A 12,009-nucleotide genomic window follows, 5' to 3' on the forward strand; every position below is an offset into this window, starting at 1 on the left:
TTACAGTCTAAGCCTTTTAAACACATTAGTCACATGATGACCACAAGTCAAAAAGGCACTGAGCAATGGATTGCTTGATGCAACCATGTGCAAGAGCTGCCTGAAAGCTGCTGCCAACTATTTTCCTTTCATTTAAAGAAACTAGTGTTGAAGGCTTTAAAAAAGGTGTTGTGTGTGTTATGTTGTGAAAATTTGTTGAGCCCCCTCACCTCTGGCCAGGAACCTTCACAATCCTCACATGCCCCCAACTCTTACAGTAAGGAAGATCAGAAACATTTCCTGGCTATTTTATTCCTCAAAAAAGGAATGTTTCAGGGCTCAAATGTGTATCCTTTATAAGTTGTTAATTTACGCTTTACCATAATGAGGTGCTGAACCAAATGCATGAATGGAAATAGGGGGACTGGGCACAGGATATAGCGTTTGTCACTTCTAGGTCATAGATCTGAATGTGATGCTTGTCAGGAGTCACGCAAGGTCATTAGTAGCGAATGGCAGCTGGTTAGCCTGTATAAATTCAACTGGGGGGGGCTCAGCCCAGCTTTTAGTTCCCATCAACTGAACAAATCATTACTGCCACCAATCTCTGCTGATGCACAAAGAATTGATAGGGTCACCGAGACAAAACTCCTTTCACTTCACAGAAGGGGTCTCTTCAAAGCAAGGACGAGGCACATTAACCAAACAACTCCCAGGGCTGCTTCCCGGGCAGTCCCTGTTGTGGGACCAGACTCAGTCTCCAGAGTTGCAATTTTAGGCCGTGTCCCCCAGGACAAGGCTGTCGCACAGCCAGGTAGTGACGTGTGTCATGACACCTCCCCCTCCCCAGTGCCAGCGGGCTAGATTGTAGTGCAGGACTAGAGACGGCCCGGCCTTTGGGGAAAGGCGATTACATTCAACCGGCTCCACGCGGCACCTTTCACCAGCACTAAACTCATGGCAGCGGCAAGGGGCCCAGCACCACCCCCAGGCAGGGATCGCCCCGCCGCGTACCTGCCGTGCAGCACCCACAGGGCCAGTCATCAGCGTCCGTCCACCCACTCTACCACCGGCCTGGCCACTCAGCCCCCCCAGCCCCAGGGTCTCCCAGCCTCTCACCCCGCTTCCCCAGTCCCAAGCAGACTCAGGGGCCCCCCGCCCTCCACTCACGGGAGGCCTCCAGCTCCCGGGCCGCCTGGGCCGCTCGCTCCAGCCCGGTGGGGTCGAAGTTGCTCCATTTGTCCTTGGGCTGGGCGCCATCCCCCCCTGCGGAGCCCCCGGCGGAGGGAGGGGGCGGCAGGGCCAGGCCTGCCCCGCCCGGGCCTCCGTCCCCCGCCATGGGGGGAGACCCACGGTTCAGCCCGAACAGCCACGACATGGTGCCCACCCCACACCACGCCGCCGGCAGGAGACAGCCTGTGCAGGCACACACGCGGAGCGACCGTCGGTCCCACCGCGCAGGCGCAGCCCCGCCCTCGCTGCGCCCATTGGAGGAGAACAGAAGGGCGTCACCAACTCGTGAAAGTCCTCGGGAGATCTGATTGGTTGCGTTGGGGATGACGTCAACACGTGCCTCGGCGACATGTGTCCTTGATCACGTGGTCCATTCCCCTCCTTCCGATTGGCTCGATTCTGGAGTACTACGCCAGGAGCCGGCTCGGAAGAGTAATTCAATTGGTTAGCGAGACCGCTGAGGGGGCGGGACTTTGAGGTCAGGACGGGATGTGGGAAGGGACAAGCGGAAAGGAACAGGGCGGTGCTTCCGCCTAGCAACGAGAGTGTTGGGGGCGTCGCTAAGGAGGGGAAGCAAGCTGCCGGTTCCGGCCATGGCGGAGCAAGCGCTGGGGGTGCGGGGCCGCGGGGCCCGGATCAGGTACGGGAGCGGGGGAGGAGTCAAACAGATGAGGGCAGGGCTGTGAACTCCGTGCGAGTGACCCACCCCGTGGGGGAGGGACCCCAGGGTAGTGACCCCCCGTGGGGTAGGAGGCCCAAGGGAGTGACCCTCTACGGGGTAGGACCCCCCAAGGGAATGTCCCCCCGTGGGGGAATGAGGGGAGGGACCCCAGGGGAGTGACCCCTGCAGGGGGTGGGGGGTAGGAATCCCCAGGGGAGCGATCACGGGAGGTGAGGGGGTATCAGCCCCAAGGGAATGACCCCTACGGGGGGAGGATGTGAACCTCAAATTGAAATGTGCCTGGTGTGAGCCCTGGGGCTCTCCTACTTTATTGTAAGATTTTGCCCTCCTCTAGCTCCTTCCAAGCGAGGTGCTCACAGTGCTCTGCACACGTGAATGAATTAAGCCTTGCACGCGCATCACAGGGAAGTAGGTAAGTAGTTCCTAGATACAGGTGATGAAACTAGCGCAGAGAGGAAAGGTGACTTGGCCAAGATCACAGAGCAGTTCAGTGGCAACGCCAGGCCTTGAATCTAGGAATCTGGTTTTCCCAGCTTCTGCTCTGACCCTTACACACCTTATATTGTAGAAATGGGAGGATTTGCCGTAAATTAATTTGATCATATTCACACTCCTGCGGTATTAATGAAAATTGATTTGCAATTTATGTGTGATTGTTTCCAGCAACAGAAAGTGGGGAATATAAAATTAATTTACTGTGAAATAGTCAACCTCTTGTAAAAAGAAATAAATGGTTCTGCAGAATTTCTGTTCCTTTATGACAACAAAGAATAAGATAAAGAGAAATATATATTAATAATTATCAGGGTTCCTTCTAGTGTCTGGAATCCAGCCTCCTGCCATTGCCAGATGGACCAATGGTGTGTTTACTTCAGTGTCCCAGTTCCTGCAGCACTGGAAAAGACAGTTAAAAACCAGTGGCCAAAGGGAATATTTCAGAGGAATGAAAAAATCCCTAGCAAACCATCTGCTGATCAACTCATATCTGTAAGCTTGAGGCTTGAAAGTCTTCAGAATATTTATTTTAGCCTGTTTCACTAGAGGTGCTATTCCTGTTTATGTGCATTTTAACAACACTTTTACAAAGATATCCTAGATAAAGCAGCATAAATGATAACTGAATGGCATAGATCAACTTTGGAATGAGTAAAAATATTTACAGAACATAGAAACTAAGACAATGAAAGAAAAGGAGCATGCTAGGTTCACATTGCTCTGGAATCTACCCTCAAATAACCAGCTTTTCACCATTCCAACTCCACTGACTTAAATGAAGTTCCTAAGTAATTTGCATTGGTATAAGTGAGAGGAAGCAATTCAGGTCTGTTTCTGTCTCTTGGTTTCCACAATAACCACCTACTTCTGAGCTGAGATACCACTGGAGGCTGCCAACCCCAGAGCCTGTGTTGGTCATAGTTCACCTCTGAATATAGATTATTTTGCATATTTATATACAGTGCTCACTTTCCACCTGTTTCAAGACTAACACAAACACACACAAAACCTATTCCATTTAATAAAAACACAACACTAAAATGTTTTGTCTTTTTTCTTTAAAGAGAGAAGCCAAACAAATTCCTTAGCAGCACCCAGAAAACCAATACTACTCACCATCTGAGCCTCAAAGGACGAGAAAAGAGCCAGATGCTGCACAGCAACTGGGAAAGGACTTCATTATTTAAAGAAGAAATTGGTAGGATATGATATAAATTATCACGATAAAGTCAGTGTTTTGACAGTGGATGCTCTCTTTTATATAGTATCATCTTATCAGCTGAAAAAGACTCTGGGCCCTATTCAGATGTCAAGTTAGTGTAAATCAGGAATAAGTGCATTGAAGCCAATGGAGCCAACTAGTGTGAATGACATCAGGATAAGGACCACTTTATTTAAGCTATAGAAAACTGATGTTCAAAGGGCATCGGTCATATTTTTGTGCATTTATCATAAACATATACAAAATATAGATCTCTAATCCAAAATGAAAGCAAATGTATTTTATCAAAGGTTTTAAAAATTGAGTTTAAGTGTTAACTCAATGTCTGTATTTTTTTTTTTTATCTAGGAGAATAATAGGTTTGGCGGGGGATTGTTGTTTTTTTTTAAACAGGAAAGAGGGTTGTGGATAGTGGTCTGACAAACCTAGATTCTCTGGAAATATGGGTTCAAATCCAATAAAGGCAGACTCAACCTTGGCAATCTTTAATCAACACTGTATGTATATAAGGCCTGATCCTGCAAATGCTTACTACTGTGCTTGCTACCATAAGTACTCCCATGGAGATCACAGCACCACTCACAATAGTAAACACTAGTCAGTACAGTAGTTAACATGTTCAGGATTCATCCCATAGCATATGAAGTGCTTTGAGATCCTTTGGAATGAAAATCCATAAGAAATGTGAAATTATTGGGCCATATGCTCTGCTACTATTATTATGACAGAGATTGTTGTTTAAAATGGGAATAATCCCAAACCATCAATAGTTATCCTCAAAACGACTACTTCTCATCCAGATATTTTCTATGGTCAGTTCTCCTATGTCCAGTACTTATCCCTGAGTGCCTTATTTATAACACATTGTATTACATCCACCTCTTAAGGGTAGAGCTGTGTGCCACAGGACATATAACATATAGATTAATTCTTTTATCCCAGTGGTGCTGTGGAGCTTAGTTTGTAAAGTACTGTGATGGCAGAAGTACTTATGTAGGTACAGAGCATTATCATTGTTATTTCTGCACTGTCCTAACAATAGCTACTGATCATGTAGAGCAGTCAACAAGTATAATTAATAGCATTTCCTAAATACACGCATTTTCTTACCACATAGAAGCGAGCTTATCTCCATATATCGAGAAGAATCCCAGCATTGATGATTTAGAAGAAAGTTTGCGGAAACTTAAAGTTGAGGTGGACAGCTTGGCTTCGAGTCTGAGTTTTGACCTCGATCAAGATTATTCCCTGGATTCTGGCACTACAGTCAGCTCGAGTACCTTTAATTCTAAATGGCCAAGAGTTCATAATGGGACCTGTGCGGAGGCAGACATTGGAGATTCACCAAAGCAACCTGCAGAGTCAGAGTGGTTTCTGAACCCAAGACATCTAATCAAACCTCTGGGAGAGTATCCAACACTAACAAGCTTAGGCCTTTCGACGTTCTCCACATCACCTGTCAACCGTGTGCCAGGACTCCTGGGGAGTGAGATTGCAAGTAGGAACTATCTGCCATCACTGGATCTTGCACATACAGAATCTTTTCCAATGAAGTTTGGTGCTCCTCATGTTATTGGAGTCAGGTCATTATTACCGCCTAAAATCCCAGTGCGGGATCGCTCTCCTGAAAGGGTCACTTCTCCCTTAGACAGAGGCAGGTCCCTCTCTCTTGATCGTTCTGGGACCAACCGATCCCGTTCATTCTCTCCGGCTCCCAAAAGAACTCGGTGGCTAAGATCTCGCTCACAGTCACCTAGACCCATCTGGAGACCAAATTCTGCTAAGGCAAATGCCTGCGCCCAGCCTCCACCGCACTTTGGCAGGTGCAGGTACAGCAGAAAGAAAACAGCTTCAACCAGACAATCACGATCCAGAACATACAAACCAGGAGCCCTGGCAGCCAGGTCCTGTACTCCAGCCAGGACGAATGCAAGGGGAACACTGAGCTATTCTTGGAGCCCCTACAGTCTGCCTTCCACTGCTATATCCTCACCAACAGCTCAGGAGATTAATGAACGGTAAGAAGCAGCTTGTGGGGAAATTCAAGCTTTCCATGAGTTCTTCCTGTCAGTGTGAGTCCAGAACATCTGACTAGATTAACTATCAAATGTAATTTTGCACCACATTCCACATTGATTTGTACAAATAGTGTAACACACAAAGAAAGTACATCATATTCCCAGGCTACATCATAATTCGGTTTTTAATTTGTACCTTAGGGCTTTATCCAAAGTCACTGGGAGCCTTTCCAGTTGACTTAAAATGGGTTTTGGATCAGGCCTAGGAGTGCATAGTTTAAAAACAACAACAAACAAGCCAACCATCCTGAAGTCAGGATTTTACTTTAGCTTTTAATGTAAGATCACCTCTCTGATACTGTCACCAATGTCTTTGGAGGTGCTAATTGTTGTTTTAAAAGGAGTGGTTAGTGAAGGATCACTTACATTATAAGGCAATCATTCTCATGATGTCTTGTGCTTTAGAGCTGTATTAGTGCACAACAACCCTATGGTGTATGTGAGTTAAACTTGCTCTCATGCATAACAGACTTACACAAAACCATGGATATGAAAAGTTAAGGCTAACATGACATTTTTTACTCCTTCACTCAAGGGACATACCTCCCTGCTAGAAGAAACAGCATACAACACTACACACCTTTAACTCTGTCCCAGTAGGGATGTCAGTCTTCCAATACCCCCTTTACCCCAAACTCCCGATCACTGTAAACAGCCAGATGTCCCCTACCCTACTATCTGGAAAAATCACACTTATTCATGTTGGGGTTGGAGGGGGAATGGTTTAGTGAGTTTGGGTGCCCAGCTGTCTGAAGGGGCCAATTTTCAGAAAACCCTGAGCACCTGTCCTCTGAAAATGAGGTGGCTCAGTTTCAGCACCCAAAATTTGTAACAACTAAACTCACTAGTCACTTTAGGCCACAGTTTGTAAAATGTTTTGAATTCCCCAGTTCAGAGATGTTCTAGAAATGCAAGAGCTTGTTCTTGCTGGTTGATCAGGTTTTTGCAGACTCTTGCAGAAGGTGCCGTTGGGAGGTCCCTGATAGAAATGTCCCCATATCAGAAGGAGCTGGCTCGTCTCAGGCTGGAGCGCCTGCGTGTGGAGGAGGAATGGTTATTAGAACTAAAGAGGCAGCAAGAATTGGAGCGAACTCGGGGTCCCAAACTGAAGTGGTAAGTGCAAATCCTCAACCTTATGGGCAGCTGAAGTAGCCAGGCTGCATGCTGTGTTTCAACAAGGGAGAAAGGGTGGTTGGACCTCGGTCAACTTAAAGCTCTTTGGGTGCTATTACATATATATTCTGGTGCGGAAAAAACTTCTCAATTCACTATAGTGCTTCAAAAATTCTTCGTTCTGTCATATCCCTAAAATCAAGCCAATCTCCTCAGGATTAAGCTTTCAAACCTTGGCCTCTGCAGGGCCCAGTGTTGTGAGCCAAAATGGACATGTGCATGCACACACATTTTGTGGGTGCAGATTGGCGCTGGGATCTGAAAATGTAACTCACAATGTTTTGTGCTCTGCTGCTGTAAGAGCAGCTCTTCAACCAGCAGAGGGAGCACAAGCTAATTAATAAACTTATGAATCTGAAGCACTGATGACACAGTCAAGGAAGTACCCGTCTCCTCCTATGCGCCAGAGAAAATGCGCATGGGTGCTCATGGGAGGAGGAAATCTGTTTGCTAAATGGTAAAGGTCCAGTCTTGGGGTCAGTAAAGCAGGAGACATTGTATTGTCATTTTTAAAGTCATGGGAGGTATATTCCAGGACCTCAGCCTTGATGGTCTTATAAGTACCTGGATAGATAGTGGGAGGTATTTTATTATTTGAGCCTCTCAAAGAATTTCCCAGAGTGAGGGTCACTTGGTCCTGCATGTCAGTTAGTGACTTGTGTCCTGCCTCCCAGGAGGAACGCTGCCTGTGGATTTAATAAACTTCCTTTAATCCAGTGACATGTACAGCTCTGTCTCATCATCAGCTGAGATGATACAACGGGTCCCACCATGGAGTCATTCCACCAGGGAATCATAGGGCATCTAAGAGAGAAAGGTAGGGCACTAGAGAGGCAAGATTCTCAGAACACAGATATTTGGGGTCGAGGTTAGGTCTTTTTTGGGCCCAGGTATAAGATAGGTTTGTGTGTTAGGCAGAGAATCACAAATACAAAGGTAATGCTACTTTTTCATAAATTCCACCCTGGCCCAGTTGAGATCAGAGCCTGGAAGATTTGGGGATAGAAGAAAGAGTCCAGATGACAAGGGATGATTGGGAAAGAACTATTGATGTGGTGCCTGCCCCCTGTGGCTTTTTTTATTCCCTTCTTGGAGATTGTCCAGTACTACTGCTTCTGCTTTCTAGGTATGAGATGAAAAACTCCCAGTTTCATTATGAAGCCCACAAGAATAACGAGTTGCTGAGGAACAGCCAGGACTTTCAGTCTGTATATAACTATAGACAGGAACTGGCATCAATGTCCAAGGAATTCCAACAGCATTCGAAACCTGCCCACCTGCACTCTCTCTAATAATGACAAAGATGCCTGAGAAGAGCTCTAACTAATCTCTGCTGGTAGGAGATGCAATCAGAGCCTCCAGCCTGTTAATTCTGGGAGGCCCATGTGCTGTGCTTAATGAAGAGGAAACAATATGGTGCAGAGATGGGAATTCTTTAGACCCAGTAGCCAATGGGCCAGTTTCACATCAGTGTATCTTCATGGCCTTCAGTGCTGATTCTGAAGTTGGCTTGTTATCGTAAATAATAGCAAACTAAATCACTCATGCTCTTATTCACCTCTGTGCTAAGGGCCAGCAGGAAATCTACGTGCTGGCCCTCTGCACAGGAGTGAGTTTTACTTTATGAGGAATGATCCCTCATCAACTTACTTGCAGTATGGAAGAGCCTTTTACTGAATTGGAAGGGAAAAGATTGAGGCAAAGGAAAAGTTAAGGGACCAAATCTGTGGAAAGGTTGATCTATAATGTGGATATCAGAAACACACCTAAAGCCTCATTTGTCAGTTCCTGCAGCCTGAGCTGATGAAAAGCTCGGACAAAGCATTGCTTGGCTCTGATTTGTTGATAAATACCATAATGGCATTTGTTCAGCCTTTCCACATATGGTGTCCTTTCTTTTAACATTTGCTTCCATCAAAGTGCAGTTTTAGGGGGACTTCCTGCTCTTTTTTGCAGTTTCCTTCATTTTTTCTTTAATCCATTCTCTAGTTAACCGTTGCCAAGTAAAATATTCTAAAAAAGCAAGCTGTCCACATTCAGCTGTAAACAAAAGGCACACTGTTTCCTGCAGCTACTTAGCATTTCTGTGCTGCCTGATCTCAAGGTGCAATGCAAACAGTTCTGGAAACCAAAACCATGAGAGGCTCGTGGGTTGGTTTGTTTTGAAGATTTTAGTCTGCAGTGTCCATTATTTCCACAATTTATGAGCAAACAGCCCAGGGACAATCCATCTCTGTTCCCTAAACAATATAATTATTTCTATTTTAACAACAACTTTCTAAATAAGATTTTTAATTTTTTGTCAGAGACCTTAGACTATAGTGATTGTTTTAATAAAACTTTATTACCAGTGATCTTTGGTAGCAATCACGGGCGGGAGGAGGGGGGGGTTTAGTAGGCCTTGATTTGGAGCACTTCAGCTATCCAACACAGATCATCTATTTGCTACATTGAAAGCAAAATATTCTGAACTATTCCAGAGGGGAGTGGGAACAGGAACTAATTTCGCAAACCCAGAAGGACCTGAATAAAGAAGAAAATAAAAAATGAGATCATTCTCCCTAGCTCATTTTGCTCCAACAAATTGGCATTACCCTCTACTGGAGATATCAATAATTGCTATTATTGTTTACTTCTTCTGGGGAAGCTAGTGTTTTAACCTGCCAGTCACACACTGTGGGACAGTGACAGAACTATTGAGGCTATTATTACTGTGTTAAAACCCATTCCAGTACATTTACAGCTGCATTGTTCTGCAGTGTACAATACAGAAAGATGCCATATTAGGCTACAAATTACATCCTTTTTTCCAATATTACCCTTAGATAAATTGAGACTTTAAAAATTAAATTTTCTTTTCACTGTTTATCCTGGTTTAGTTTTTGCATTTCTGTGGGGCATGAAGCTACCCCTGTCAGTATCACTTTCTACTTCCGATGCACTAGCACAGTGCTGCTGTGCTTGGGTTGCAAATATCATTGGGCGGTTAGAGTTTAAAAAATAAAACTTTAATTTAAATGAAACTCCAAACAATTGTATTAGTTTTTTTAATCTTTCCCCTTCAACCCCCACTATAAAACCCCCACAAAACCTAAACACCAGGGTATGCTTCCTGACCCCCATAGCCTCTCAGACCCAGTACATAGAAAGTGAACACCCTTACACGGGAGGCAGCATAGTGCAGTGGCTAGAACATAGAACTGGGCATTGAGAGAATTTGTTTCTTTTCCCAGGTCTGCCACAGACTGGCTCTGAGAGTATGGATACGTCATTTGGCTTTTCAGTACCTCCTTATTTGTAAAATGGGGATAATGCTACTTATCCTCTTTTGTAAAGTGCTTTGAGATCTGTGGATTAAGAGGACTATATAGGGGCCTAGTTATTATTGTTGCTTGGTTGGGCAATGGATTTGTCACTTAGAATTGAAGCTATAGGGATTCACACTGTACATATAAGATTTTTGGACTTAAAGATGGGTGAAATCTTGGCCCCACTGAAGTGAATGGCAAAACTCGCACTGATTTCAGTGAACCCAGGATTTCACCCATGTGTTTTGGTAGCAGGAGAAAATGATCATTGTTAGCGTATTTTCCATAGTACACATTGGCCAATTTAGATGCCTAACGAGGGACTTAGGAGCTTAACTTTAGGTATCTATGTTTGAAAATGTGGCTCTTTACATTGTTGTTCAGAAGTGGTTCTCTTTCATCTCACTAGCTTGTAAGCCTGGTCATCCCTTTCAAGTGATCCTTGTTTTCTCTTGGGATGACTGTTTTATAGAAAGTCTGTATAAATGAGAAACCTGGATGATTAATAAAATATTGCAGATTCTACCTCATGAATAACCAACATTCCAAGGGTCTGGACTTTGCTTGTTCTTGAAAGATGAATGAAGTGAGGCAGAGAACAGCCCAAGTGAAAATCACTGGGATTTTTAAAAGAGCATAGGGGACGTAGATCCTCCACTCCCATTGAATTTCCATAAGATATGGGTGCTCATGTCCTTTTGACATCTTTGCAATCCCATCCAACATCCATACACTGTTCTCTCTTCCAAAGCGTCATAACATTTATGGATTGCACTAAACCACCTAACATGCGGTTATGGTCAGCAGTGACCAATACTAAGCCATCATCGGCACTGATGTTCCAAATCCGACTTGCTCAGCTTGGAACTCAAAGCCAGAATTTTCTTCCTACCAGCACTGGAAACTGAACTCAGTACTTGGAAAAAAAAAAAAATCAAGCTGTGTCCTTTCTGCTTTTGTGTATAAAAGTTGTGACATCAGAAGGGGGACGGAAAGGCGCCTTTTTTAGGCAAGTGGTTGTGGATTATAATTTACATGCAGGGTCAAACGGGTGTCATAGTTACTACTAGAGAAGATGCTGTTATAACGTGCATTGAATTAAAGAAGATTCTTTTCTCATATGTTCTGCTGAACCTAAGTCTCCTCCTCAGGCTTTAGGAGATGAGCCATTACAGATTTTCCCTCCTAGTTTTCCCATGCAGATGCTGCATTTGCATTGAATTGAGCCCATATCCTCCCCAGAGCTGTAGTGTCCATTTGAAGGCAGTGCTCCCCACAGCCATGCAATTTGGGAGTGACAAAGGCAGAGGCCAGTAAGTTGGGCAGTGCGCTCATTTTCAGGGCACCTGCAAACATTTGGTACCTGCCGGTCTGGTTCCTCTGAAGATTTTAAAGGCTGGGAGTTAAGAACATCCTTCATGGGAGAGTGCTGGAAGGAAGCCATCCATTCCCGTTTGGCTGTAGCACAGAGCATGCAGAAGCAATAGCTGCAGCAGCTGCTTATGGTAGAGACTCACAGTGGTACAGGAGAGAGCACAGAGGGAAAAAGGTAAGCCTTGAACAAACACCATTGCTCTTGGGAGCCTTTCATCCCAGGCATGACTGTAAGAGCATTTTCCTGGCAGGCTGGAGGCTTCCCCTTGGCCTGTAGGAACTGACCCAGCTTTCATACCCCACAGAACCATTTTCTTCTGACCAATGACAAGTGCTTCCTCCCGCAGACCCTTCCCCCACCCCTCCTTCCAGTAAATGGGGGAAAGCAGCGTAGCTCCAGCATCTCTCTATTGACTTCACTGATTTATGCCAGCTGAATACCTGCTTCAGTAGCCCTCTGGTGCC

At 45.1% G+C, this 12,009-nt stretch overlaps 2 protein-coding genes across 2 annotated transcripts in view; one reads left to right on the forward strand and one right to left on the reverse strand.

The window, feature by feature from the left end:
* The window catches only part of LOC137165786 (ATPase family AAA domain-containing protein 3-like), a 59,928-nt gene extending 58,467 nt beyond the window's left edge, over positions 1-1,461 (reverse strand). The window contains exon 1 of the mRNA XM_067567233.1: positions 1,150-1,461. Coding sequence (XP_067423334.1) covers positions 1,150-1,357 — 208 coding nt within the window. The 5' untranslated portion in view covers positions 1,358-1,461. The remainder of the gene's footprint in view (positions 1-1,149) is intronic.
* Positions 1,462-1,739: 278 nt separating this feature from the next.
* On the forward strand, positions 1,740-10,706 carry LOC137165483 (uncharacterized). Its single transcript, XM_067566773.1, has 5 exons — positions 1,740-1,852; positions 3,454-3,587; positions 4,729-5,629; positions 6,629-6,802; positions 7,989-10,706. The coding sequence occupies exons 1-5, from the start codon at positions 1,806-1,808 to the stop codon at positions 8,152-8,154; spliced, it is 1,422 nt and encodes a 473-aa protein (XP_067422874.1). The 5' UTR covers positions 1,740-1,805; the 3' UTR covers positions 8,155-10,706.
* The last annotated feature ends 1,303 nt before the right edge of the window (positions 10,707-12,009 follow it).

This window comes from Emydura macquarii, unplaced genomic scaffold, assembly GCF_026122565.2.
Source record: "Emydura macquarii macquarii isolate MOO-44397 ecotype Brisbane River unplaced genomic scaffold, CSIRO-AGI_Emac_v2 contig_2768, whole genome shotgun sequence".
Taxonomy (NCBI): Eukaryota; Metazoa; Chordata; order Testudines; family Chelidae; genus Emydura; species Emydura macquarii.